This window comes from Zootoca vivipara, chromosome 8 (assembly GCF_963506605.1).
Source record: "Zootoca vivipara chromosome 8, rZooViv1.1, whole genome shotgun sequence".
Classification (NCBI taxonomy): Eukaryota; Metazoa; Chordata; class Lepidosauria; order Squamata; family Lacertidae; genus Zootoca; species Zootoca vivipara.
This window is the reverse complement of record NC_083283.1, coordinates 37102835-37127573: the sequence shown is the minus strand read 5'-3', so window position 1 is coordinate 37127573 and position 24739 is coordinate 37102835. Positions and strand designations below refer to the sequence as shown.

The 24739-nt window shown below is 42.2% G+C and overlaps 1 protein-coding gene across 4 annotated transcripts; it reads left to right on the top strand.

Moving 5' to 3' along the window:
- The first annotated feature begins 805 nt into the window (after positions 1-805).
- On the top strand, positions 806-24507 carry TGS1 (trimethylguanosine synthase 1). 4 transcript variants are annotated; one of them, XM_060277807.1, is made up of 13 exons: positions 806-1107; positions 3584-3648; positions 5218-5402; positions 5863-6649; positions 8228-8354; positions 10156-10242; positions 11410-11584; positions 12474-12816; positions 13673-13843; positions 14069-14212; positions 14817-15035; positions 17322-17398; positions 23202-24507. In XM_060277807.1, the coding sequence occupies exons 3-13, from the start codon at positions 5346-5348 to the stop codon at positions 23316-23318; spliced, it is 2304 nt and encodes a 767-aa protein (XP_060133790.1). In that variant the 5' UTR covers positions 806-1107; positions 3584-3648; positions 5218-5345; the 3' UTR covers positions 23319-24507. The 4 variants fall into 4 exon arrangements, 3 of the variants coding, with proteins under 3 accessions (XP_060133790.1, XP_060133789.1, XP_060133788.1); XM_060277806.1 differs by having other exon boundaries at positions 1057-1299; XR_009558016.1 differs by lacking the exon at positions 806-1107 and having other exon boundaries at positions 1334-3648; positions 17322-22836; positions 23202-23317.
- Positions 24508-24739: the final 232 nt, after the last annotated feature.

Sequence of the window (24739 nt, the reverse complement as noted above, 5' to 3'; positions counted from 1 at the left end):
GAATTTGAGCCATGGGCTCCATGAAATTAGACCCTCATGTTCCCCATCCCTGGTCTAAAAAGAACAATGGGTAACAACTGCACATTGCACATTCTTCTTTCTTGACTGATCAATGTGGCACAGTGTGGAGAAGAAGGGAAATCATTTATCTTTGCTCATGCATTATTTTTATTAAACGTGGTGAGAAGGATGCCGATGTAAAGAGACATGGGGCAACTGTGGTTCTGTCTTGGTTTTCAAGAGACCAAATGAGAGCCAACATGTGTTTCTGGTATGGCAAAGAGTTATTGGGTATTTGTAAGGGGAAAATAATTCCTGATAATGCTCTTAGGCACAACAAAAAATCCAGAAGACACCACGAAATGAAACATGTTTTACTGCACAGGGGTTAATTTGATCTTTTCTAGAGATTAGCTCTGGAACATGTGAAATAATAGCAGCGCTTTTGAGCACGAGTGCAATCTCCACAAACGCCTATTTTGGATCATGGGGAAGCGCTTCAGTAACCAAGGATGTGGTTTCTAGGAAAACTAGTAGCCTGTGTGGCAGCTCACATTTTAAAAATAGAGCAGTTTGGCTTATAGAAATGGAGGGTGTGAATTTCCACACACACAGAGAGAGAGTTCCTTGTAACATTGACATTAGAAAATGGGTGACCGGCTGTCGTTAAGGATTGTTGTTGCGCCATCCAGCGGGATAAAGTTGCATTTCTTACGACGGAGCCCTTTTTTTTTTGCCTCTGCCTTCCTGTGCCGAAGACAGAGAGGGAACCAGCCACCAGCCTCCATTTCTCGGCTGATTCTTATCGGCGCAGGGGAGGGAGGGGGAAACCGGCCTCGAGGACACCTGGCAACAGCACAAAACAGCTGCACGGCTGAAACAGCACAAAATCTTTTATTGTATTTGTAGTTCAAATGTCCGCAGAACAGGGGAGCCACCCCCCTTCCTTCCAGCCTCGCCAAGCAAATTCGCCCTGCTGCTCCGGGGCACAAAGCGGCCCCGCGCTCGCTCGCCTTTTTTTCCCCACCGGACACTTACGGGATGCAACACTCGCGGAGGCGCACTTCCGCCGGAAATACCAGTTCCCGTGTGTCTGTCAGCCTACAGGTCCGCCGCGCTGTTTCTCCCGCGGGGTTCGGAACGCTTGCCTCGAGTCCTTTCGAGGGGTAGAAGCGGCGGCATGTTGCGCGAGGCGCCGCAGACCCTGGTGGTGGCCGAGCTGCTGCTCACGCTGCGGGGTGAAGGAGAGGCGGAGGCAGGAAGCGACATCCTCTGTCTGTGCACGCGAGCCTTCGTGGAGTGAGTGGGAGGGGGGCAGGGGCGGGGGGCCGGTGTGAGCGGCCAGCCATAAATAAGGTCTCACTCGCTTTATTTGCTTGTTTGTTTATTTCCCGCCTTGTTCCCTGACAGGGATTCCAGGCGGCTTAATTGCGGGAGAAGTGGCGCCAAGGAGTGACTTTTTGAATTCCCGCGGCTTCTGAGTACAGTAGTACCGGTAGTAACCTGGTGGTGATGGTGATGACCTGGCATCCCCAAACTGCGACCCTCCAGATGTTTTGGCCTACAACTCCCATGATCCCTAGCTAACAGGACCAGTGGTCGGGGGAGATGGGAATTGTAGTCAAAAACATCTGGAGGGCCAAAGTTTGGGGGTGCCTGGTGATGACAGTGGGTTAGATCAGGCATCCCCAAACTCGGCCTCCCAGATGTTTTGGGACTACAATTCCCATCATCCCTGACCACTGGTCCTGTTACCTAGGGATGATGGGAGTTGTAGTCCCAAAACATCTGGAAGGCCAAATTTGGGGGTGCCTGGGTTAGATCTAACAGTTCACTGTTTCCCACCAAACTTAGAACAATAACATGACGCTTTGGAGAGCATAATATTTACTGCTGTAAAGATCTTCACAAGTGGAGATATATAGGGGGCAGGCGTTAATAATACTGTTCTATCTTTGAATTGTTTTCTGCAGCCAAAAAAACATCACAATGAAGGGGGGTCATGCACCCATTGATACCCCCAGGGGTATGTATATCACACTTTGGGAAATCCTGTTCCTGTGTTAGTTGAACTTCAAGTCCCACTGAAATAGATGGGACATGTTAGTCACAACTAAGTCTCATGTACTTTAGTGGGGTTCCAAGTTCAGCTAATTTAGCCTGGATTTTAGTACATAATTATGAGGTTCTGTCACACTTTTGCTAGCTAACAGTGGGGTGAAATGCAAGGGGTGGTGCCCCCCCCCAGTAAAGTAAGGTAAAGCTGCTGTATGGTAGACTATTCGTGTTGTTGGCATTTGTCTATCTCAGGATACAATGGAAGAGTGTGTCTTTGGGGGTAAAGTCAAACTTTTGGAGAGTTGCAGCACCTGCTGTGGCTGTAGAGACTGATATGGAACAGGCATGTTTTGTTGCAGATTAGGCTGCCTCATGCTACGAACATGAGTTTGACCAAACTACGGGAGGCAGTGCAAGACAGGAGTGCCTGGCGTGCTATGGTCCATGGGGTCACGAAGAGTCGGACACGACTAAACGACTAAACAACAACAACAGGCTGTCTGGTTTTGCTGCTCCAAGTGCACTGTGGTGTTTCTTTTCTCTGTGCTCCTCCTAGTGGATATTCCTCCATTGCTCACTGGTGTGGATGCACCTGACTGTCCATCTCCAGACACCGTGATTGTCTGCAAAGGATTCCCATATGATGGGGTTAATGTTGCCAGCCTTCATGTCACGTTTGCAGGCATCTGTAATTTAGAGTTGGTCTGCCAACAGGCCTGTTGCCTGAAGGCAGCTCTCCATAGAACACATCCTTGGGGATTCTCCCATCTTCCATTCTGTGTACATGAGCAAGCCAGCATAGATGCCACAGAGACAGAAGTGCAAACATGTTGGGAATGTGAGCTTGGGAGAAAACATCTTTGTTTGAGACTCTGCCCTGCTATGTGGTGCCCAAAACCTTCCTGATGCAGCACATATGGAAGGCATTGAGGCGTCGCTCCTGGTGGGTGGCTAACCATGACTCACTTCCATAACAGAGGATGTTGGTCTTTGTAAGGCTGATGGTGAGGTCGAACTCCATGTAGGCTTGGGGTTGATGAGTAGGCTTGGGGTTGGTGATTCTCTGTAGAGTTTCCTTGGAGTGCGCTGTCAAGGTTGCGTTATCTACAAACCACATCTTGTGGATAAGAACCCGTTGCATTTTTTGTCTTGGCATGGAGATGTGCCAGGTTGAACAGACCCCTGCCACTTCTTGAATGGAAATACACACCATTTTCAGTCAAGATGAAGGCATATGAGAGCAACAGAAAGAAGGCTATGCCAAAGAGAGTTGGGGTGTCTACACCTTGGGACAACATTTCATACATTTGATGAAATTGAATGTAGCCCAAGAAATAAATTCGTTAGTCTTTAAGGTGCCTCAAGACTCTTTGTTGTACATGATGATTAGTTTCAGGAAAACCAAAATTATAGCATGTTGTGTAAAGAAGGCCTTTTTTGCATGCTTGCTTTGTCATCTGCTATTTTACTTCCATATTTCATTGATGGCCTTAACAGTGACATGTATTTTTATTTTATTCCCTAGGGATCGAAAACTTTACAAACTAGGCTTGAAGGGATTTTATGTCAAAGATGAAGGTGACAGTATAGGTAAGATATGCTCAAAATATTGAATTAACATTGTGTGCATTGCAAAATAAGTTGTTTGCACACCTGTAAGGTAGAGAAACTTGAATTAACAAATTATAGTTGTATCCCTGCTATTAATTTATCAACTCAATGTTCAGATACAAATTTTTCAAAGTCCATATAAGAAAATGTAGGTGAAGACTTTTGAAAAAGTGAAGAGAACTTATATACGGAAAGTGTTACAACAGTAGTTGTGCTTGAGTAAATATATTGTTGCAAACAACATATGAAATCTGCATGAGAATTGGCAAGATAGGGTGTCTTTAGGTATGTAAACCAATGTAGTATTACTTATGACCTACATACACATCAACCTGGGAGTGAGCCTAGATTAACTTACTTCTGAGTGAACATGCACAAAATTCCACTCTTAGTGTTACACATGTATGTGAATAAACATGGATTGAAATCACTGCTAAGCACTTCTACCCAAGGCTATCCAATATCTCGTAGCCTGATTCTAGTGATTCTTATTAGATGGTTACATCAGTACCTGAAAACTAAATCTCAGAACTCGCATCTAAAAGCCCTCAGCCATAAAACAGTAGGAAACTGACCAACAACCAGAAAGTAGGACATCTCAGCAGTGCCCCTTTCCTGCTTTCCCCACTACCCCATGAAACTGCTGTACAAACTGCTGCATGTGAATTCTGTTTAGGTTTCTTGACTGGTTCAACAAATAATTATTTATTTTAGTTAGCTTACTGTACAATTCATACCCCACCTGTCAATGAATTTTTGTAGCGATTGTAGTGCTGCCCTGATAGTATTCAGGGCAGCATTGCAATCTCCACAAAAGTTAAATGATAAAAACAGCAAATTGGTAGCAAGTGCAAAGCAGCAGAAGAGAACATAGCAGCAACAAGAACAGGCATGGGAGAATAAGGAGGACATTAGAATAGGTGCCTGTGAACCTCACATGGAGATAACATTTCACAAACAGGGACAGGGACATGGACTAGGGAAACATGGTATGGCTGCTGGCTGGCTGCTTTGTTACATAGCTTTGCATTAAATACAATTTCAGACTTGGACTTAGTGTTTTGCAGCTGGGTTCTCATTTAGACAGTTTTGTGCCTTTGGTATCTAGTCTTCATGACTGTGAGACCCTCTGGTGCTTTCCCCCCTTGTGTTTGTGCCTGTAGGAAGAAATTGTCTCTGCAGTAGGAAATTGTGCTTTTTAATATTTTATTTAAATTCAGGCATTTTGGGAAATTTAGCTTTGGACTAACAGAGTTAATCTAAGCATAGAATCAATCACTGAATATTCATTTGAAACGATTATTCACTTACATTTGGTATTTTCAAGAGAACATCTTCTCAAACTTCAATAAACATCTAATGCAATTCGCTTTAAGGGAAATTAATCATTTTTCCTAAGGAACTTGGTGTACTCTTTTGAAATGACTGCCACAGGATGCTTGTTGGGAAAAATAATTTGGTATTGTAATTCTTCTGCTTCATAAATCTATGACTGACAAAAGTAAGAATGAAAATACAAACTTTGTAACTTGGTATTGTGGTTTACAGGGGAAGATCAAGTAACCACCGAGGATGAAGAAAAAGACAAGAAACATAATTCCTTTGGGACTGCTGATTTATCTAACAGTCATGCTTCTGGAGTGGAAGACATTGAACTCGATTCAGAGACTGAACTCATGAAATGCATGGGCTTACCTATTCAATTTGGCAATGCAGCAGCCCATAAGACATTGGTAATAAAACCCAATGTATTTTCTGTTCCTTTGTGCTATTTAAAGTTCTTGGAATGTAAAGTAAACTTAATACTTTGCATTAACATACCCCACAAAAGAATTTTCAGGAATACATTTCCTTTTCCTCCTGGCTCTAGAATAAAAACCAAAGTTAAATGAGAGAAGGAATGGGGGAAATGGGCTTTTAAGAAGTGTGACAAAAGAAAAGTTGAGTCGAAAATAACAAATTGGAAAGCAAATGTATTATTGGCTGTTAATCTAAGAGCACACCAAATAATATAGCAGTTGAAGATTATAGGGTAGAATCATAGAATTGTAGAGCTGGGTAGATGTGTCATTTGTGATTTTCTGGCTGGGTTACAACCAAGCTATACCATGAGAATTTGTGAAATGAATTAACCACGTCAACCAAGTACATTAAATTGCATTTATGCTTATTCTCTTTCATGCTGAATTTCAGGCACCTGAGAATATTAGTAAGAAAAGTAAGAAAGTGAAGAAGAAGATGATGATGAAGAAAAAGAAGATGCGGCAAAGAGAGATTTTCACAGTAATGCAGGAATCATTGAAAGAAGATCATGATGAAGATGACCTCTTTCTTTCCGATGATCACTCTTCAATTAAAAAGGGATCTGAGAATGACAAGAGCTGTGAAAATGGAGACCTTTTACTTGATGGGTTTCATATGAAAGAAAAATGGGAAAAGTATTGGAGTGAGTATGGAGAAGGACTTCTGTGGCAAAGTTGGCAAGAGAAAAATTGTGAACTTGTGTCTATTACTGAGCCTTGGAATAATCCTGAAGTAAAGGAAAAGTGGGAGCAGCACTATAATGAACTATACTGGTATTACTGGCAACAGTTTCACTACTGGGCAAGTCAAGGTTGGACTGTTGACCCCACACACAATATTGACCTGGAAAATAGTGCAGGGGAGCTGGAAACCAAGCAGCCAGCAGAAATGCAGAACATTGGTGTAGACACTGTTTTCGTAGGAGTGCTAAATCCTTCTCCAAGTGATAATCACTGTAATAGTGACATTCTTCCTGAAATTAGTAAAATAAATCTAAACTCTGAAGAAACAGAACGGATCAAATTGGAAAATGCAGATGATTATAATGGTGAGAGTGGACTGAGCATAACAAGCATTGAAAGGTGTTGTCCTTGTGATACTGCTCAGACTGTGAAATGTGATGAGGGAACAAGAGAAAGTAATGCGTCTTCTGAAAATGGATATTCAGACAAGCCAGGTTGGTATACCAGGTTCCCTTTCCCAGAAGGCATAAGACCCTATGTTTGAAAAAGCTAGGAAAGAGATTCCCTTGCAGCCATCCCATATTCTGTACTGTGCATTTCTCCATTGAGTGGCCCGTATAAAAGCTGTATTATTTTGGATGTTTTATTCCCCATTCTTTGCAATCCTGTTTCCCTTCCTCTCCCCTTTCTCCCCATTCCTGCCACGCACATTCTCAGCTGAAGAAGTGTAGATGACGCATCGTAACTTTGTGTCTAGAGCTGAACACTGTCTTTCAAGCATCCTAGACTGCTTTGGCACACAGATATAAAAAGACCCTCTCCCTGTGCTCTCAGTATAAGAGATATTGTCTGTCTACTACATTCCTGCACTGAGTCCAGTAGAGAGTAAATAAGTGTGTATAAGCAGCTACTTCTGCAGCCTGGAATTCTACCTATCATTTCCAGGGCAGGTGAGGATTAGGCATTTCTTCTCAAAAGGGATATGTTTTGGACTCAGAACAGTCATTTGCAAAATGTGAATGGTCTTTAGAACATTGTTTACAAAGTGAGCCTCACATCCATATTGTGGTCTTGGGTATCAAAGGTTATTTAGCACCCAGATGGCTCACTTTGAAAATATTAATCTAATAGAGTGATTGGTTCTGTTTTGCAAGATGTACAGGGAATGGCCTTGAGTCTGTGGTAAAGGGGCAAAGGGTTTGTGTGTTCCATCCACATGCATTTGTCATTCTGAAGGGAAACTATTGTTTAATCTTCACTTAAGACAAAGCCCAACCTTGCTTCTCTGAAACACCCCTAATATTCTACCCACAATTCCTCTGATCTTTCCACAAAAATGTTTGGTTTTCTTGCTAGGCATTTCTACCAGTTTGAGGTGCTATCAGAACATACTGCAGCGCCCAGGCACCTTGATCTTTTCCCAGCCCTGTCAGAAATTGAACATTCCTGAGACCCTGATGTTTTCAATTCAGAGCTGGCTACTTGGACTTTGTTATATTGTTATTTGGAAAGAGGCTCTGAAAGAATGGCTTTCTGATGTTTTTGAATTTTAAATGCCTAGATCAGATACTTAATGAAGCAGAGGCTTTCAGATTGGTGATAGATTGATTTGCTTCGCCAAATGCACAGTCAACAGTTTTGTCTCGACACCAGATAGATTGATGAGTGCAGTTGGGTTCCTAATGAAAAGCAACTGGAAAACAGTATTTCCACTGTGAATATGGTGAAAATGTAAATTTTCTGATTGAAGTTGCTTTCCTCATACAGGAAATGAATGACTACTTGAAGATTGCTGTTTTATTGTATTTTATTATATTTTGCTGTGTTTTGTATTATTGTTGGCCATCTTGAGTACCATTGGTGGGATACAAATTAAGCAAGCAAACAAATAAAATTCATTAACACAGGGAAGATCAACTTGTGGCCTTCCAGATGTTGTTGGATTTCAACTCCCATCATCCCTATTGTCCATGAACGATGGAGCTGATGGAGTCTTAAAAACCGGGCGGCAAACAAATTCCCCACCAGTGTATCAAAGCAATGCTTTCTCTTTTTTCCCTTTTCCTTCTTAGTTTCACAGGGGTCATCTAGATCTTGTTCAGATGCCACAGGAGGTAGGGGATCACACAGTAACAGTGATGGTGATGATGGTGATGATGATGAGCCACCTGAACGCAAACAAGTCAGATTAAAGAGGAGGCAGGTTATCTATCATATATTTCGCTTCTCCCATTCACATTTGGGTGCCTATATGGTTTAGTGTACAGTCGTACCTTGGAAGTCTGTTCCGGAAGTCCGTTCGACTTCCAAAACATTCCTGCAGCCAATCGGAAGCCCCTTCGGACATTCAGCTTCCAAAAATAGTTTGCAAACTGGAACACTCACTTCCTGATTTGCGGCATTCGGGAGCCAAAACGTTTGAGAACTAAGCTGTTCGAAAACCAAGGTATGACTGTACTTATTAACCCTTACTGGCTGCTGCCATATTGCCTTTTTCAAAATGTTGCTGCTTTCATGTTATTACTAGTGATTTGAATATTCTGTGAAATATAAGGCTGTTCTCTTGGGTCTATTTCTGTTGACGAATGATTCACTATAGTTTAGATCAAGGGTCTGCAACCTTTTTCTGTCGGGGATTCAGTGTTGGAAGGTGCCAAAGCCAGCATGGCCAGGCATTTCCTCCTCTTCTCCCCTTCTGCTCTCACTTCTCTGTCTCTCCCCTGCCCTTCCTTCCTACTCAGCTGGCTGCTGATAGACAGACATGTTGCTCTTGCCAGAGGTTTGAACAGACAGTGGCCTTTGGAGCAGCAAAAAAAAAAGCTAGCACTATTCTAGGCTGCATCAACAGAAGCATAGTGTCCAGATCAAGGGAAGTAATAGTACCACTCTATTCTGCCTTGGTCAGACCACACCTGGAATACTGTTTCCAGTTCTGGGCACCACAATTTAAGAAGGATGTTCAAGCTGGGACATGTACAGAGGAGGGCAACCAAGATGATCAAGGGTCTGGAAACGATGCCTTATGAGGAGCACTTGAAGGAGCTGGGCTTGTTTAGCCTGGAAAAGAGGAGACTGAGGGGAGATATGATAGCCATCTTCAAGGTTGCCACATGGAAGAGGGAGCATGCTTGTTTTCTCCTGCACTGGAGGGTAGGACTTGAACCAATGCTTCAAGTTACAGGAAAGGAGATTCCGACTAAACATTCAGAAAAACTTTCTGACAGTAATAGCTTTTCAGCAGTGGAACAGACTCCCACGAAAGGTGGTGGACTCTCCTTCCTTGGAGGTTTTTAAGCAGAGGTTGGATGCTGTCATGGATGCTTTAGCTGAGATTCCTGCATTGCAGGGGGTTGGACTAGGTGAGCCTTGGGTCCCTTCCAACTCTAAGATTCTATGAGTTCTATGAGTTCAAGGTTGTCCCCTCCCTTCCTGGTAGAGATAGCCAGACTAATTGTTTTGTACAGTTACTTTTTCCTTTCAAGCAAAAAGTCTTTATGACAGTTTCGGTAGTGGCATACCCTCCCACCAGATGTCAAAGAGAAAAACAACTACCAGACTTTTAGAAGACATCTGGAGGCAGCCCTGTTTAGGGAAGCTTTTAATGTTTAATAGATTATTGTATTTTAATATTCTGTTGGAAGCTGCCCAGAGTGGTTGGGGAAACCCAGCCAGATGGGTGGGGTATAAATATTTATTATTATTATTATTATTCACTGAAGACCCTGAGTCTCAATTTGAAACAATACTGGGCACAAAACTTCAGGTCATGCTGAGAAGGCATTTATTAGGCATCATTGGGGAACCTGGCCGTACAAATTTCTGACCTTGTCAACAAGTGATAAAAGTTATCATTTGAATTCAATGAACACTTGCTTCTTTTGCTTAGTTGCTTTATAAGCATTTAGAAATAGACTTACCCTTCATTTGAAGTCAAAATAGGCAGCTCTTTTGTCTCAACTTGCTGTGAACTGTAGTGACAAATATTTTTGTTTCTTTCTAGCCATGAATTGGATCCTGAAGAACATTCCCAGGCTGATCCAGAAAAGATTTGCTGTCTTTTGGGGCTCAAACATGGCAAAGGACAAAAGTAATAAGTGTTCTAATGGTTTCCTTAAAGCAGGAGTGAGGAACTATTTCAGCCCGAGGACCACCTTACCTCTTAGGCAACCTGCCAGGGGCTTCATGCCAGTGGTTGGCAACAACAGGCGTGGCTCTTGCCTTTGTACAGTAGGCTACATTCAAGCCATGCAAAATCTAGAGGTTTCTACACACCTCTATCCATTCAAGCAAGTAAGATGCAAAAGCACTTCAGGAGCAGGCAGAGCAGGGTCAGTGAGAGGTGTGACTTGGAAACTATCCTGAGGACCAGATAGAGAATTCTGGAGGTCCACATTTGGCCATGCTTGTTTATTGTAAATAGTTTTCTTTTTCCACTAACAGTTCCTGTGTGATCTATTTAGATCAAAGGTAGAGAACTGGATCTGGCCAGTGGGCCAGATCATGATCTCCCTCGCCCTGGGCAGGCAATGTTTGGTAGCTTACTTGTCAATCACTTGGCATCACATTGCTGTTTGGTGACATTTATGCCCTCCATATGTCTTGCAGAGTGCTTTGCAAAGTGCTACTCAGTATCCTCTGGAGATACCCCTTTCAAAGTACTGCACAAGATAGCACTTTGTTCACTGTTGCTAAGTCCCTTTCAATCATCTGATCAAGGTCTTCTGGAGTGATTTGAAAATGACTTCTAAGCTCCTTTCAAAGCACTTATATTTGCAGTACTTTGCATAAATTGATTGGTTGTGCCTGCAAATCACATTTCAGCTGAGCTGGATTTTTACCTGTCCCACCCCCAACATCATATATGACATCAGTATAGGGTATGTGGGCATGGCTTGGCTGAAATGTCATTGCAGACCAAATGGGGAGACCTGATGGGCCTAATTAGCTAGGAGGCTTGAAGGTTCCCTAGGCCTTATTTAAAAGCTTGAGTGATTCAACACAATATATATTCAAACAAAATACATTAAAGCTTTTTGGTAAGCTTTAAATGTATCAAAGTACAATATGTATAAAAGCAAAGTTTACTGCAGTAACTCCATTATTTTTTTAGGCCTATTTATGTGGCAATTTTGGCATGCTTAAAAGGAGTCTTCAGTTGAAGAAGGCACAGCTAATAAACATACTGTGAAGCGGAGCAAAACGTCTCCCCCATCACTGAAAATGTTGTTTTTAACCTTTCTTCTGTTTTCTCCAGATACAGAGACATTCCTGACTTCAGTGAAAGAAGAGTGAGTCATCTCAATAAAAATATGAAGTTTAAATCAAAATTATTGGACATGCACAGAACAGTCAAGACCAAAAGGAAACATATATTTTTTACAGAAGAACCTGAGACAGGGGCAATTAAAAAGAGCAGTACTTTGATTAAGGTCAGTATTGTATATGGTATATTAATACTGTAGTCTTGAACTTGGGATTCTGATGTTAAAACCTGTGTGTCTGTTGGCTCTTAAAAATAGTGCAAGATTGTGTTCATAATTCAAATTTTATTAAACGGTCACAGACCAAAATGACTTGTGTTCATAATTTAGAATGCTCTTAGTTGCTAGTGAGAGAAAGAAAGTAGGTACAATTTTATGTTTCTTACTGTATACTAGATTATGTAAGTAATTAAATTCGTATTAGTCTAGTAAGGACTGTATCTTAAGAAGAGACTTCAATGTTTAGGAAGGACTCAGCCCCATTATACCATCTTGGATTGTTCCTGGGGCATATACAGGACCTGAGATTTTACCATGTCAAAAGCGCCCTACATAGAGATACCCTGCAGCTGCCAAGGTCATCTGATGTGGTGGTGCGTCATGTGATGACTGTACTGCATTTCCATCCTAATATTTTCGTTGGTTTGCCTGTGTACAGTGAAAGAAACTGCAACACAATATACCCAAGGACCAGTTTACACAGATAAAACAGCTTGTTTCTCTCTGCAATGGCATTGTCCGCTTACATCAAGGTTTATTGTAGACATAACATGAAACTATCAGGATTAAGGCCGAGCCATAATTTTTAAGCAACTTGGATATCACAGTAAGCAGTGGTGGAGTGGAGGAAGAGCCCTGCCTGGGGGTGGGGGGAGTCTACGAGCATGTGAGGTGAATGCTCCCGAATGCCAAAACGTAGTGTTCCTTTGTAGGGTTCTGTTGACTTCTTTTTCCTTTTACTTAGACTGCTGAAGTAGTGATAATCTCCCTTCAGTAGCAGCAAGTCACATTTCTGCAATTGTTTGAAATGTGGTTCTGTAATACATGGTCTTCCTAGGTAGAAAGCTTCTTGAAACAAGTGAATGAGGCTGCGGAAGAGATGTCTCAAGACAGAGTTCACCCTCCTTCTTCCAGTAGTGATTCAGAGGAACAGGAAAACGTTGCTGGCTCACAAAATAATTTGGATTCTCCCCAAAGTGACCTGCCGTTCTCCAGTTCAGATTCTGGAAAGCGTGGAGGAAACAGCACTGAGGAAAGAGGCGAAGAAAATCTGGTAGTAGCAACAAGTGACTGGAAGTTCCAGGAGCCCAAGGAAGAGGCAGGAAGAGAAGATGCACATCCTTCAGGAAGAGAGTTAGTTCCTATGGATATTCCAAACTACCTGCAGGTGGAAACAGAAGGTATGTGATAATTCTGAGTAAAAGCTTTTAAAAGGGGTATGTGGGTGTGCGTGTGTGCTTGTATGAGAAACTGTTGATAAGCCCCCAAGATACTAGCCTTCAAAAAACAAAAATTAACCCCCTTTTTATTTGCAAGAGGGATGGTTTGCTCCTTTGAATAAAAATCCAGCTAGAAGCAACTTCTGCTGGAAATAAATGTAGCAGATTAATGGGGGAACATGGAACTCTGCCTGCTTCTGTGAGTTTGTTTTACAAGAGAGCAGTTCCAACCTATAGTAGAGATCTTCTTGGTCCAATGAACAGTTTCTTTCTCAAGAAATGTTATATGATAAGCAACATAGGTGCTAGGGGAATTTTGCATAAAAGATTTTGTTGGTTAGATTTCTGTGTTCTATTAAATTCCTGAAATCTCTGTGGGAGAAAAGAATGTTTTGGTTTTCATTGTACTAATTTTTGTTGAAATGTCTTTGTATGTTTTCATATGCTTCTTTATATTTTTTTTATTTCTAAAGACAGTTTTCCCAGTGAATAAATTTGTGGTGAATTTCACATTTGATTACTACAGTAGATGCAGCAATAAAGCAGATTGTTGTGGCTTTTTTGTTTCCCTGTTGCAATATCAGCAGCTGAAGTGAACAATCACACTAATATTTATTTCAGTTTAATGGATTTTATTGTATGTTACATTTTGCATGTTGTTGTCCCTGTAATCACTTTGGGACTTCTCATGGCTCTGTGAAGCAATCCATAAATTGAACTGAAATGGGTACTAAAAGTAATTTAGATTTTTCTTTGTGTTCCTAAATCCATTTAAGAGAAATGAGCTAATTGCACAGTATGGTTTTCTTTGGTTTAGGTGATGTAAAAACTACGAACAAGAGGAAAATCAAGATAATACTGAAGAAGACAAACAGGTGTGGGCAGCCTCTGCCCCCTGAAATAGTTGCTGATCCCGAGTTGGCTAAATACTGGGCACAGCGCTATAGACTCTTCTCTCGATTTGATGAAGGGATTCAGTTAGACAGAGGTAAATTCATAGTAATGATAGAGCTGAACATATTAATTGGAAGCTACTTTGTTTTGAAGTGATTGGCAAGTTCTGTGATAGACCATTCTACACATCTAGACCATCACTTGATACTTCAGCACTAAATGATTATTGTGCATGTGTGAGCTATATACTTCACTGATTTTTATGTTCAAGCTTGTCCTTTTTAAGTACAGAAATATGACTACTGCTTTCTTCCATTAGAGGGATGGTTTTCTGTTACGCCTGAGAAGATTGCAGAGCATATTGCGGATCGTGTAAGTCAGTCCTTCAACTCTGACTTAATAGCAGATGCATTCTGTGGCGTGGGAGGAAACGCTATTCAGTTTGCCTTGGCAGGGAAGAAAGGTAAACATTTCTGTTTGCTTCTTTTCTCTTATCTACTGTTTGCGCATTAATGATGCTAGTTTTGTGGTAGATATATATCTTGTGTGTGTGTGTGTGTGTGTTCTAGTTAAAGGTAAAGATTCTTACTACTGGACAGATCCAGTCTTTGCTATTGGCTGTTGCAAATTCCCCCCTCTAGTTCCCAGTGTCACTTTCCACGTTGTCTTGGAAGTGTTGGATACTGCCTCCACCCTCCACCGTGTGGATGTAAGAGGAGGGAGGAATCTGCAGAAGTGCCTTTCCTGCTTTCACTAGTGAGATCCTCCAAGAGATGGTGTCTTTTTCCCCATGGTGATCTTTGTTCAGCCTTATGCTTTGCTTGCTTAGAAAAATTAAACCATTATCAGCTTAGTTCAGAGTTACACAATATACACCGGCCAAAAAAATTATACAAATGCAGAGAAAATATAGTGGTGTTATTCCAGTTTAGGTAATTGGTTGTTTATGTGGCACAAGTACAAATTTCTACTGCTTCCTTGCTTTTCAACATACATGACTGGTTAAATTATTATTTTTTATAAAAAAAACCCTACATTTAAAAAAATACCTTGTTCATTGTTTTTAGTAATCGCAATCGATATTGACCCTGTGAAGATCAGTCTTGCTCTCAACAACGCAGAAGTCTATGGAGTAGCAGACAAAATAGAGTTCATATGTGGAGACTTCATGAAGCTAGCATCCAGTTTAAAAGCAGATGTTGTGTTTCTGAGCCCTCCGTGGGGTGGGCCTGAATATGCTGCTGCAGAAATCTTTGATGTTCAGACTATGATTTCTCCCGATGGATATCCTTTTTCAAGTCACTTGTTCCACAAAAGTAAAACAAATGCTGTTTTTTCTTACAGGGTGACCGCTTATCACGTATTAATGCTTTCTGCTATCTATAATTTCGTTTTATACATTAAATTAACACCCCACCCTTCCTCCCAAAGAATCATTTCCAGAGAATAGGGTCCTTCCCCCTTACTTTGTAGTTGCAAGGGGCTCAGATGATCTGAAAAGTGTAGTCTTAGTTTCAAGCTGCTTATATTAAGCTTAAGTTCTGTTGTGGGGTGGGTTTTTTTCCCATGACACACCTTGCATAGGAATTCCAGTGTCATGAGTTAAGATTTTTGTACGGTTGAATGATTGGTGATATCCTTCTTCAAAGCAGCTGATGGCAGTGTTGCAATCTGATTCTTGTAAATCATATGTTCATTGCTGTTTCTCTCAGGAGAGATTTTGGTACTCTGACTAACAAGAGATATGGACAATTACATCATAAATAAGCTTCCAGACAAGCTGGGGGTTTTCCACATCCCCCTATGTTTATTATCTGAATACTGTTGTGTGTGTGTGTTTCTTTTTAAGTGACTTTCTTTTCAGAATTGGTCCTAATTAGGATGTTGGATTTATAATGCTGACAACCAGATTTCTGTTGTTGAAGAGGTTTTGTTTGAGTTGGCATAAAGTCTTGCGTAAGCTGGGAGATTTCTGTTGTTGCTTTCTAAAAAAGCCCACCACATTTTGACAGTTCCTTGTACTAAGTTTGACTGTCTGTTAGACAAAAGGGTTGAATTGGTTCATAGACTCCAAGGGCTGAAAAGGATCAGATACTTATCAAATCTCATTCTTGGTCCTGTGGCGGGATCACCTACTAAATCTAATAATTCCTTCTGGGTTAACATTTCTGAGTTCTTATAGGATGACTTTACATGTGTACTAGATGATGCAGTAACTAATTCCCACATTGAGGAACTAGTGTAAAGGGCAGTTTCAGGTTCCCAAATTCATCGCAATCATCATTTCAGATCTGTTGTCCATATGGTATGAGGGAGGGTTAGAAACAGTTATGTCTCTGGAGAAATACCTTCTTTTTCCTTGGCAATCACTCGTAGCCGAGTAAAATTGTCTTCCGTGAAAATGGTCTTAGCAGTTTGTCTGTAAGTGACTGTGGAGATTGATTCTGGATCCACACATCCTTCCACAGTGAGGATATAGGTTTCCAGGTGAGAATTAGATCACTGTGAGGATTTGCCAAACGTTTCTCCCTTTTGGCCTGAGTTCATACTTCTTCAAAGTCCATGTTGCCTTTGATATAGGCTATTCTCCAATTGGTGGGCTCGCAGGCCAGTGATTCCCAGGTGTTGGTGTTTATACTACATTTTTAAGGATTTACCTTGAGATCATCTTTAAACCTCTTTTGCTGTCCACCAGCATTACACTTATCATTCTTAAGTTGGGAATAGAGTAGCTGCTTTGGAAGACGATAATCAGGCATCCGAACAACATTTGACAAGTAGTTTGGGTATGGTCAGTACATGCAGCAGAGAAGCTGGGAATTGGGGTAAAGGTAAAGGGACCCCTGACCGTTAAGTCCAGTCATGGACGACTCTGGGGTTGCGGCGCTCATCTCACTTTACTGGCCGAGGGAGTTGGCATTTGTCCACAGACAGCTTCTGGGTCATGTGGCCAGCATGACTAAGCCGCTTCTGGCAAACCAGAGTAGTGCACGGAACGGTACCTATTTATCTACTTGCACTTTGACATGCTTTCAAACTGCTGGGTGGGCAGGAGCTGGGACCGAACAACGGGAGCTCACCCTGTCGTGGGGATTTGAACCGCCGACCTTCTGTTCGGCAAGCCCTAGGCTCTGTGGTTTAGACCACAGCGCCACCCGTGTTGGGAATTAGGTTGGAGAGACCTAAAGTGGTTGCATGGAATATGCCACTTAAACTGCAAGGGGTAGGGGGAGACACGTTTTTGAAAGTGATTAACACCTCTAAATTGAAAATTAGCATAGAAAGAAGAAAGCTAATCTGAACAATATTTCTTGCTGATTCGTTAATGGCTTGTTTTCATTTTTATGCTTGCAAATAGTTTTGTTTTTTACTAGAATATTTAAAAACTATACCTACCCCTCTGTTACCTTATCCTGCTGCTTGTGTAGACTAGGGCCCTGATCAGAATATCACTCATGGTATTCTGTACACACCTGTGGAAGAATGTGTGTTACGTTAGGGGACTGTCTTACTAAGGGGGCCATACCCATTGAAATAGTATTTGCTTTTTCTTCCTTAACACATCTGTACATTTGAAATTTTCAAGCTGTCGCAAAAGATTACCAGCAAGATTGTGTACTTTCTTCCTCGTAATGCTAACATAGATCAGGTAAGTTTTAATTTGCAGGTTCAGGGGTAGTGCAGTACAGTTGACTTAGGGTGGAATTCAATGTTGCGCATTTGCAGCTTGCCAAAAGGAATGACACCCCCCCACACACACACACACTCTGTTCTGGGGACTCTCCCCATACTCACTCAAGCCATTTGGGGGGGGCAGAGGTGGGGAAAGCCCTGTTGCAAGTGAAAGTCCTTATGCAAGGCTTCTGCTGACTGAATTCTGCTCCTGAGCTGCGAACAGACATTTCACCTCTGCCCAATGGGCTTAAGTCAAATCTCTGTCTTTCACCTTCCATTTCTTCCCACCTCCATCTATAATATGGCGATAACACTGGCCTACCTTACACATTTGTTGTAAGGAGTACTGAGAGCCTATGTAGAATGTGTAAAGATTGAATATTATTGTTATCAAATTTTCTCCCTGTATAACAAGGATGGGGAATCAGGTGGCCTCTACCTCTCCAATCATTCCTGACCTCTTGCCCATTGCAGAGTGGAGCTGGCGGGAGTTGGAGTCCAACACCTGGAGGGCTATGGGTTCTAGAATACTAAGCTTCTTCTGTAAATATGTATTTTTGTTGGAAAAAAGTAGGCTCTTTGATATTCAATAACCTTAGAAGTTTGGGTGGAAAGGACCAAAGGGGGAAACATGATAGAGGTTTCTAGCACAGACAGTATGGATAGTGTTATCATTCTGTGCTAGAAACCGAGGTCACACTGTGAGATTGAATGGCGGAGCAGACAGAGAGGAAAACATAATTTACCGGTATATCAGTGAGTACACGAAAAGTTAGCAAGGACCGCCAGCTTAGATAACATTTTAAAAGGATTAGGCCAATCCATAGGGGCTAGGTCTATTAATGACTATATAAATGGAATCTCTTTGTTCTGAGGCAATGTAACCCTAAATCAGGCATCCCCAAACTGCAGCCCTCCAGATGTTTTGGCCTACAACTCCCATGATCCCTAGCTAACAGGACCTGTGGTCAGGGAAGATGGGAATTGCAGTCCAAAACATCTGGAGGGCCGAAGTTTGGGGATGCCTGCCCTAAATACTAGTTGATGCGGAGCAAAGAACTTAGAGAGCTTTTGCCTTTGTGTTCTTATGTGAAGGTTTTATATTGATACCTGGTTTGGCGCACTTAGGTGGTGGACCAGGTGTAATTTTTTGGCAAAGGCCATAACTAAATGTTTTGCAGTACTAGGCTGATGCAGCTGCAACTTTTCCAATACTAGTAGTTACTTAAAGGTAAAGGTACCCCTGACCGTTAGGTCCAGTCGCGGACGACTCTGGGGTTGCGGCGCTCATCTTGCTCTATAGGCCAATGGAGCCAGCGTTTGTCCGCAGACAGCTTCCGGGTCATGTGGCCAGCATGACAAAGCTGCTTCTGGCGAAACCAGAGCAGCGCACGGAAACACCATTTACCTTCCCGCCGGAGCGGTACCTATTTATCTACTTGCACTTTGACGTGCTTTCGAACTGCTAGATAGGCAGGAGCTGGGACCGAACAACAGGAGCTCACCCCGTCGCAGGGATTTGAACCTCCGACCTTCTGATCAGCAAGCCCTAGGCTCTGTGATTCACTTTCTCACTTTGCACTCACTCTCCTCTTTTTACTTAACGATTTTTGACATCTAAGCATTCTAATCATGGTTAAGGATTTTCCCAAGCCCTGGTGGTTTAGCATTAAAACCTTGTTTTAGGAATGTCCTCAAGCATGGCTAGCAATGAAAGGCTTGCAGGCTGCACATCAGAGATCCTGAACTATACCTGTTACACTACCTTGTACTGGGGTCTGACATCACACTTCAAAGGTTTGAGCACCATTACTTTGCATTTTCAGTTTTCTTTCAATATTTACAGTGCTGTAGATATAGCAATATACAAACCCCCACAAAGTTTAATATAAACAGTTAATAATCAAATCCAGCCTTAAAATGTGGAAGATATAGACACTGCCTGAAGGGGCAAAGCTGTTCAAACTTGAATTATTGTCAGTTTCTTTGTACTTCCTCTAGAGGGAGCAGTCATACCAAAAAGATACAGATAGTGCAAGTAAATTATGCGTGCTGTGCTTTTAAACTAAGCAAAGAATGAACTGTTTGGTATAGGGGTGCTGCTGGCTTTCTTTATACACTTTTCAGGACAGAGTTTTCAGGTTGTGGGATACTTGCTTGGCATGAAAGTATTTTTGTTTAAAAAGCTCAGAACCACAAAAGCAAAGTGAAGGTAAACCAGGTCAACAGTTGTTGTTTTTGTGGTGTTTGTTATTAGACATTATTATGTTTGCTCATGATGGAGACTTAATAGCAACTTGCAGTAATAAAGTGCTACTTCAAAGGCAATTTATATGGATGTAGACACCTACCCTGGAATAGGACAGACTTATTAAAAGTTCATTGTATGTATGTTTGCACATACACATCCAGACCATAATAATAATAATAATAATAATAATAATAATAATAATAATAATAATAATAATTTATTTATACCCCGCCCATCTGGCTGGGTTTCCCCAGCCACTCTGGGCGGCTTCCAACAGAAAAATAAAACACAATAATCTATTAAACATTAAAAGCCTCCCTGAACAGGGTTGCCTTCAGGTGTCTTCTAAAAGTCTGGTAGTTGTTTTCCTCTTTGACATCTGTTGGGAGGGCGTTCCACAGGGCAGGCGCCACCACCGAGAAGGCCCTCTGCCTAGTTCCCTGCAACTTGGCATCTCGCAACAAGGGAATCACCACAAGGCCCTCGGTGCTGGACCTCAGTGTCCGGGCAGAATGATGGAGGTGGAGACGCTCCTTCAGGTGTGCACTGTCATTTCTGGAACTGATCTTTCTAGAAACTGAATGTTTGGGCTTACAATCTAGGCCATTGTCTGTTCTTCAGTCACATTTCTAGGTTTGTTGCAATAACAAAGTATGTAAACAGATACTTATTCCCTCAGGATCTTGAGCCTTTTCCCAAGTTTACATAAAAGTCTGCTGAGATACTGCAGATTCCAAAAGGTTCCAAAAATGTCAAATCTTACTAATGTTAACAGAGATAAAAACTGGTAGCGCATGAAAAAGCATAACTTTAAAATGTCAGTGATAGCTTGTACAATCACATAGGAAAATGGTCCCAAATGAGCAGGTGTGTCAAGTTAGCATGATGTAATCACAGGTAAATGTGCATAGAATTCCATCTTTGTACTGAGGTACCTGTCAAGTTTGGGATGCTCAGATATGTTTTTCCTAAGTAATCTTTGCTGCACAAACTAGACAGATCTCATCACTGATGGCATTTGCACAAGCATAATGGATATCCCTTTCAAATATAAACACAGCTTCCACATCCAATTCTATCCTAGGAAGCAGGAATATTTATGTGTGTGTTTTTCCTTTTTCAGATATGCTAACTCAAATTCAAACCATTGGAGATGATAATGAACAAGTTTGACTAGGTTCAGTAGTCTATAGGCAGGCACTCTGGAACTGTACATCTCCATGTCCTGCAGATAGAGAACATGTACACTGAGAACAGAAAGAGTAATGTGATGTCTGTGAAATTTATTCCATTAGGCGCAGCCCAGGCCATGCAGCAAAGATGGGCATTTCACATACAGATGCTCAAATTTGTGAGAAGGTCCCATTGAGCTTTATAGGACTCAAATTGTCCATTTGAGGTTTTGAGATGAGGGTGTCCTCCAGACCATTTTGAAAATTTCCATGTAGCAACTTTCCATAAGCAGCTGGTAACGAAGCGGCATCCATTTGAATGACGCTCCCTCATTCTTTTAATTGATGAGGAGAACAGAAATTCATTTTCTCTAAGAATGTTTATTTTTATTTTGGGGGGTTGCATCTCTTAAATATAATCCAATCTGTTTCTCCCTAAAAGCCTGCTGTGCTGCCTACATGCACATGTGTTTTAACAAAACAAGTGTGCATAGGACAGGAACTGAGTAAATGCAGTCTCCAGAAGCAGTTAGATTGTATTGAGCGTCTTGTGTAATCCAGTTTTTCCCCTTGTTAACTCTCAGGGTTCAATGAACTTTAGAGAAATCCACTTGCAGTAATATGGCCAGTCCACACAAGTAGATCATGACTCCAGTCATTTGTACATAAGCAAAAATGGAAACTGCTGAGATATTTTGGGGAGTCAAGATAAGTTAGTAACTCCTTAATGAATCACAGCACCACAGACAAGATTCTCCCCTACCTAGCAAGGAGCTCAGGAACTAGCACTGGGAAATGAGTTTTAGTAAACGTAGGTTTGTCACTTGGGGGGGGGGTTATATTCAATCAATTAAATATGCTTCCTTCCAGTTTACTATTTTACTACTTAAGTGCTTATGCTGGCATGTCATGAATTGATATTATATCCAAATACAGCCATGGGAGGATGCATTAGCCACATTCACATGCCACATGGTTTGCAATGCACAAATGAATCACAGCTGCTTTCAGTCTCCCTCTGAGTGTTGGGAGAAAACAAACCATCATTCTGGTTTCATTTGTGTTTCGTTTGAACCAGGGTTTGTAGGTTTGTTTCACTCCCAAATGATCTGGCTACAGATTGTGGTTTGTTAGGGCTGAGACAAACCACAGTCCCTGATTTGGATGTAGCACTAGGTGAAGAATGTGATTTGCTTTCACATAACCATAACAGGGAACAGGGCATTAGACATGATTTATGTATGCATGGTAAGCTATGGTTTGTGCTTCACAGTGGCATGTGAATGTGGGGTGGAATTGGCATTAATACAGGTGCCACATAATAGCCGGTTTAAAGATGCCAGTTTAAAGGACTTGTCACCCTCTTTTTGCTATTAAAGAGGGCCATAGGTCAGTGGTAAAGCATCTGCTTTGCATTCAGAAGCTCCCAGGCCCCATCCACAGCAGCTCCAGGTAGGGCTGGGAGAGAACAGTCTCTGAAACCCTGAAGAGCCGCTGCCAGTCAGTGTAGACAATGCTGAGCTAGATGGATCTATAGTCTGACACAGTATAAGACTGAGCTTCCTGTATTCCTAAGTGTCAGCAGTCTGGTTCCATTCTAGTTTGAATGGAACATATCCTCTTTGTACAGGCATTGCTTGCCCCAAAATGTCCCCCACTTTTTAACAAAAAGAAACCTGTTTCCCACACACACCATGGCCTTATCAATAAATAAAGCTCCTTCGCTATGCCTTCTAGCTGTCCCTGTGTATGGAACAGGTAGCATTTATTTCAGCTTCTTGTGGGCTTGATTATTTCCCCAGCAGAGGCTCATAGTTGCCTATCAAGGATCCTGTGGTAGTGGTTTTCTGAAAGAGGTTGGACTAGATGAGCCTTCCTGCTAACAACAACAACAACAACAACAACAACTTGTTATTTATATGTCACCCATCTGACTGGGTTCCCCCAGCCACTCTGGACAGCTTCCAGCAAATTCAAACATCAAACACAGTAAGATATCATTAAAAACTTCCCTGAACAGGGATGCTTTCAGATGTCTTCTAAAAGTCAGATAGATGTTTATCTCCTTGACATCTGATGAGAAGGTGTTCTGCAGGGTAGGGGCAACTACTGAGAAGGCCCTCTGCCTGGTTCCCTGTAACCTCACAGTGAGGGAAGTGCCAGACGACTCTCAGAGCTGGACCTCGGTGTCCAGGATAAATGATGGGGATAGAGACACCCCTTCAGGTATACGGGGCTGAGGCTGTTCAGGGCTTTTAAGGCCCTGAATCTATTACCATCTTGGTGTTATTTTGAGTTATTAAATAACATTTTGAGTTATTTAACCGTTGTTTTTCTTTCTTTTTACTTTTTAGGTAGCTTCCTTAGCTGGGCCAGGAGGAAAAGTTGAAATAGAACAAAACTTTCTGAACAACAAATTGAAAACCATAACTGCATACTTTGGTGATCTAATAAAAAAACATGCATCCTGACTTTTTTATGTGAGTGAACCTGCTTGTCAAGGCAAAACATATTATCCCAAAGCTTTGAAGAATACTTTGCCTGCTACATATATTACAATCAGTGGCTCCTCTAAAATATTGTCATTTTGTTAATTAATGAAAAATGGTTTAGAATGCCTGTTGCAGGTATCAATAAAATATTTTACAATAAATCTGAAGGATTTTCTAAGTGATTATCAAAGTAAAGTGTGAAGTGGATTAATAATTATACTTACATTTACATACACAGAGCAGTGAGGCAATTCCCCAAACAGATTAGCTAGATCAGCCTCCAAGGATAGACCATCTGAACTCCCTGCCCTCTTGCAGATGGGAATAGTTGCTGCAAGTACAAACTTCACCAGGAAATAGTCAGACTATAACAGAGGGACAATGTCTGCCCCTATTTCTAGACCACCACACCTCCCTATTTGGAGCAAAGGCCAAATCAAGGGTGTATCCCACTCTTCCATGTGTCAAGCAGATAACCACGGGTGCATGGATGCCAAAATCCTCCAGCACTATGCTGGAGACCACCTCAGCTTGGAAAGCTGTTGGGTCCCTAACCTGTCCGACCCAACACCAGATACAGGCCTTGTACTCCTCCTTCAAAGGGAAGGGGTTTCCTGGTGATGGAAAATGAACTCTGGTGGTCCACAGCAACTCCCCCTGCCAAATCTGACTAGGTTAGCTGGCAGAGCTGAATCTGGCCCACCCAGGTCTTGATAAAATGCAGTAAGTCAGCCTGCTCATCCACAATTAAGGGATCAGCATGATCCTATGGCAAACAGACCCAGTCTTTTAACAGCACCACCCCCAGACTGTTGGTCACAGTGGTGGAGCATCCAGAGATACCAAGAATAGAGGGGAACTCAATAAGGGACCCACCATGCAAGCATATGTAATTTGGTGCACCCTACCCTGGCCATGCTTGCCCCTCCCCTTGAACACTTGAGTGTCAGTGACTGGAAGGGCTCCAAAGAGTGTGGTGGAGGTAGGGTACAAGGGGAGTGACCCAGAAGAGGGGACCAGTGATTTATGCAAGGTGGGGTGATGCTGCCTGCAAGGCAGGAGCTGGGGAGGAGGGAAGGTCAGGGCAGAGGAAGGTGTGCCAGATGTGGAGGTGGTTCAGCTGACAGTAGACTCCCACTTTTCCCCACCCCACTTTCTCCTAAAACCAGGGGGGGGGGCTTAAAGTGGAAAGAGCAGCGGCACCTGTGCAGGAGAAGCCTCAGGTTGCAGGCACGCAAACCATCAGGGTTGCAATGTAAGCTGGAGGAGAGGAGGGCCCCCACTGTTGCTGCAAGTACTCCATAGGGTCCAGACCTGCGGACAGCTGCTTAGAGGCTAGAAACGTGTGGTATCTGGAGCACCTTGGAAGCTGCTGTAAGTGTTTCTCTTGTCAATAAACA

What these genes read in the sequence shown, in the direction of transcription:
- TGS1 (XM_060277805.1), top strand. Translation starts at nt 3,369, where the DNA reads ATGAAATTGAATGTAGCCCAAGAAATAAATTCGTTAGTCTTTAAGGTG. An exon ending in CAAGTCAGATTAAAGAGGAG is followed by an intron (nt 8,355 to 10,155) that starts GCAGGTTATCTA and finishes GTTTCTTTCTAG; the next exon opens with CCATGAATTGGATCCTGAAG. An exon ending in GTAATGCTAACATAGATCAG is followed by an intron (nt 17,399 to 23,201) that starts GTAAGTTTTAAT and finishes TTTACTTTTTAG; the next exon opens with GTAGCTTCCTTAGCTGGGCC.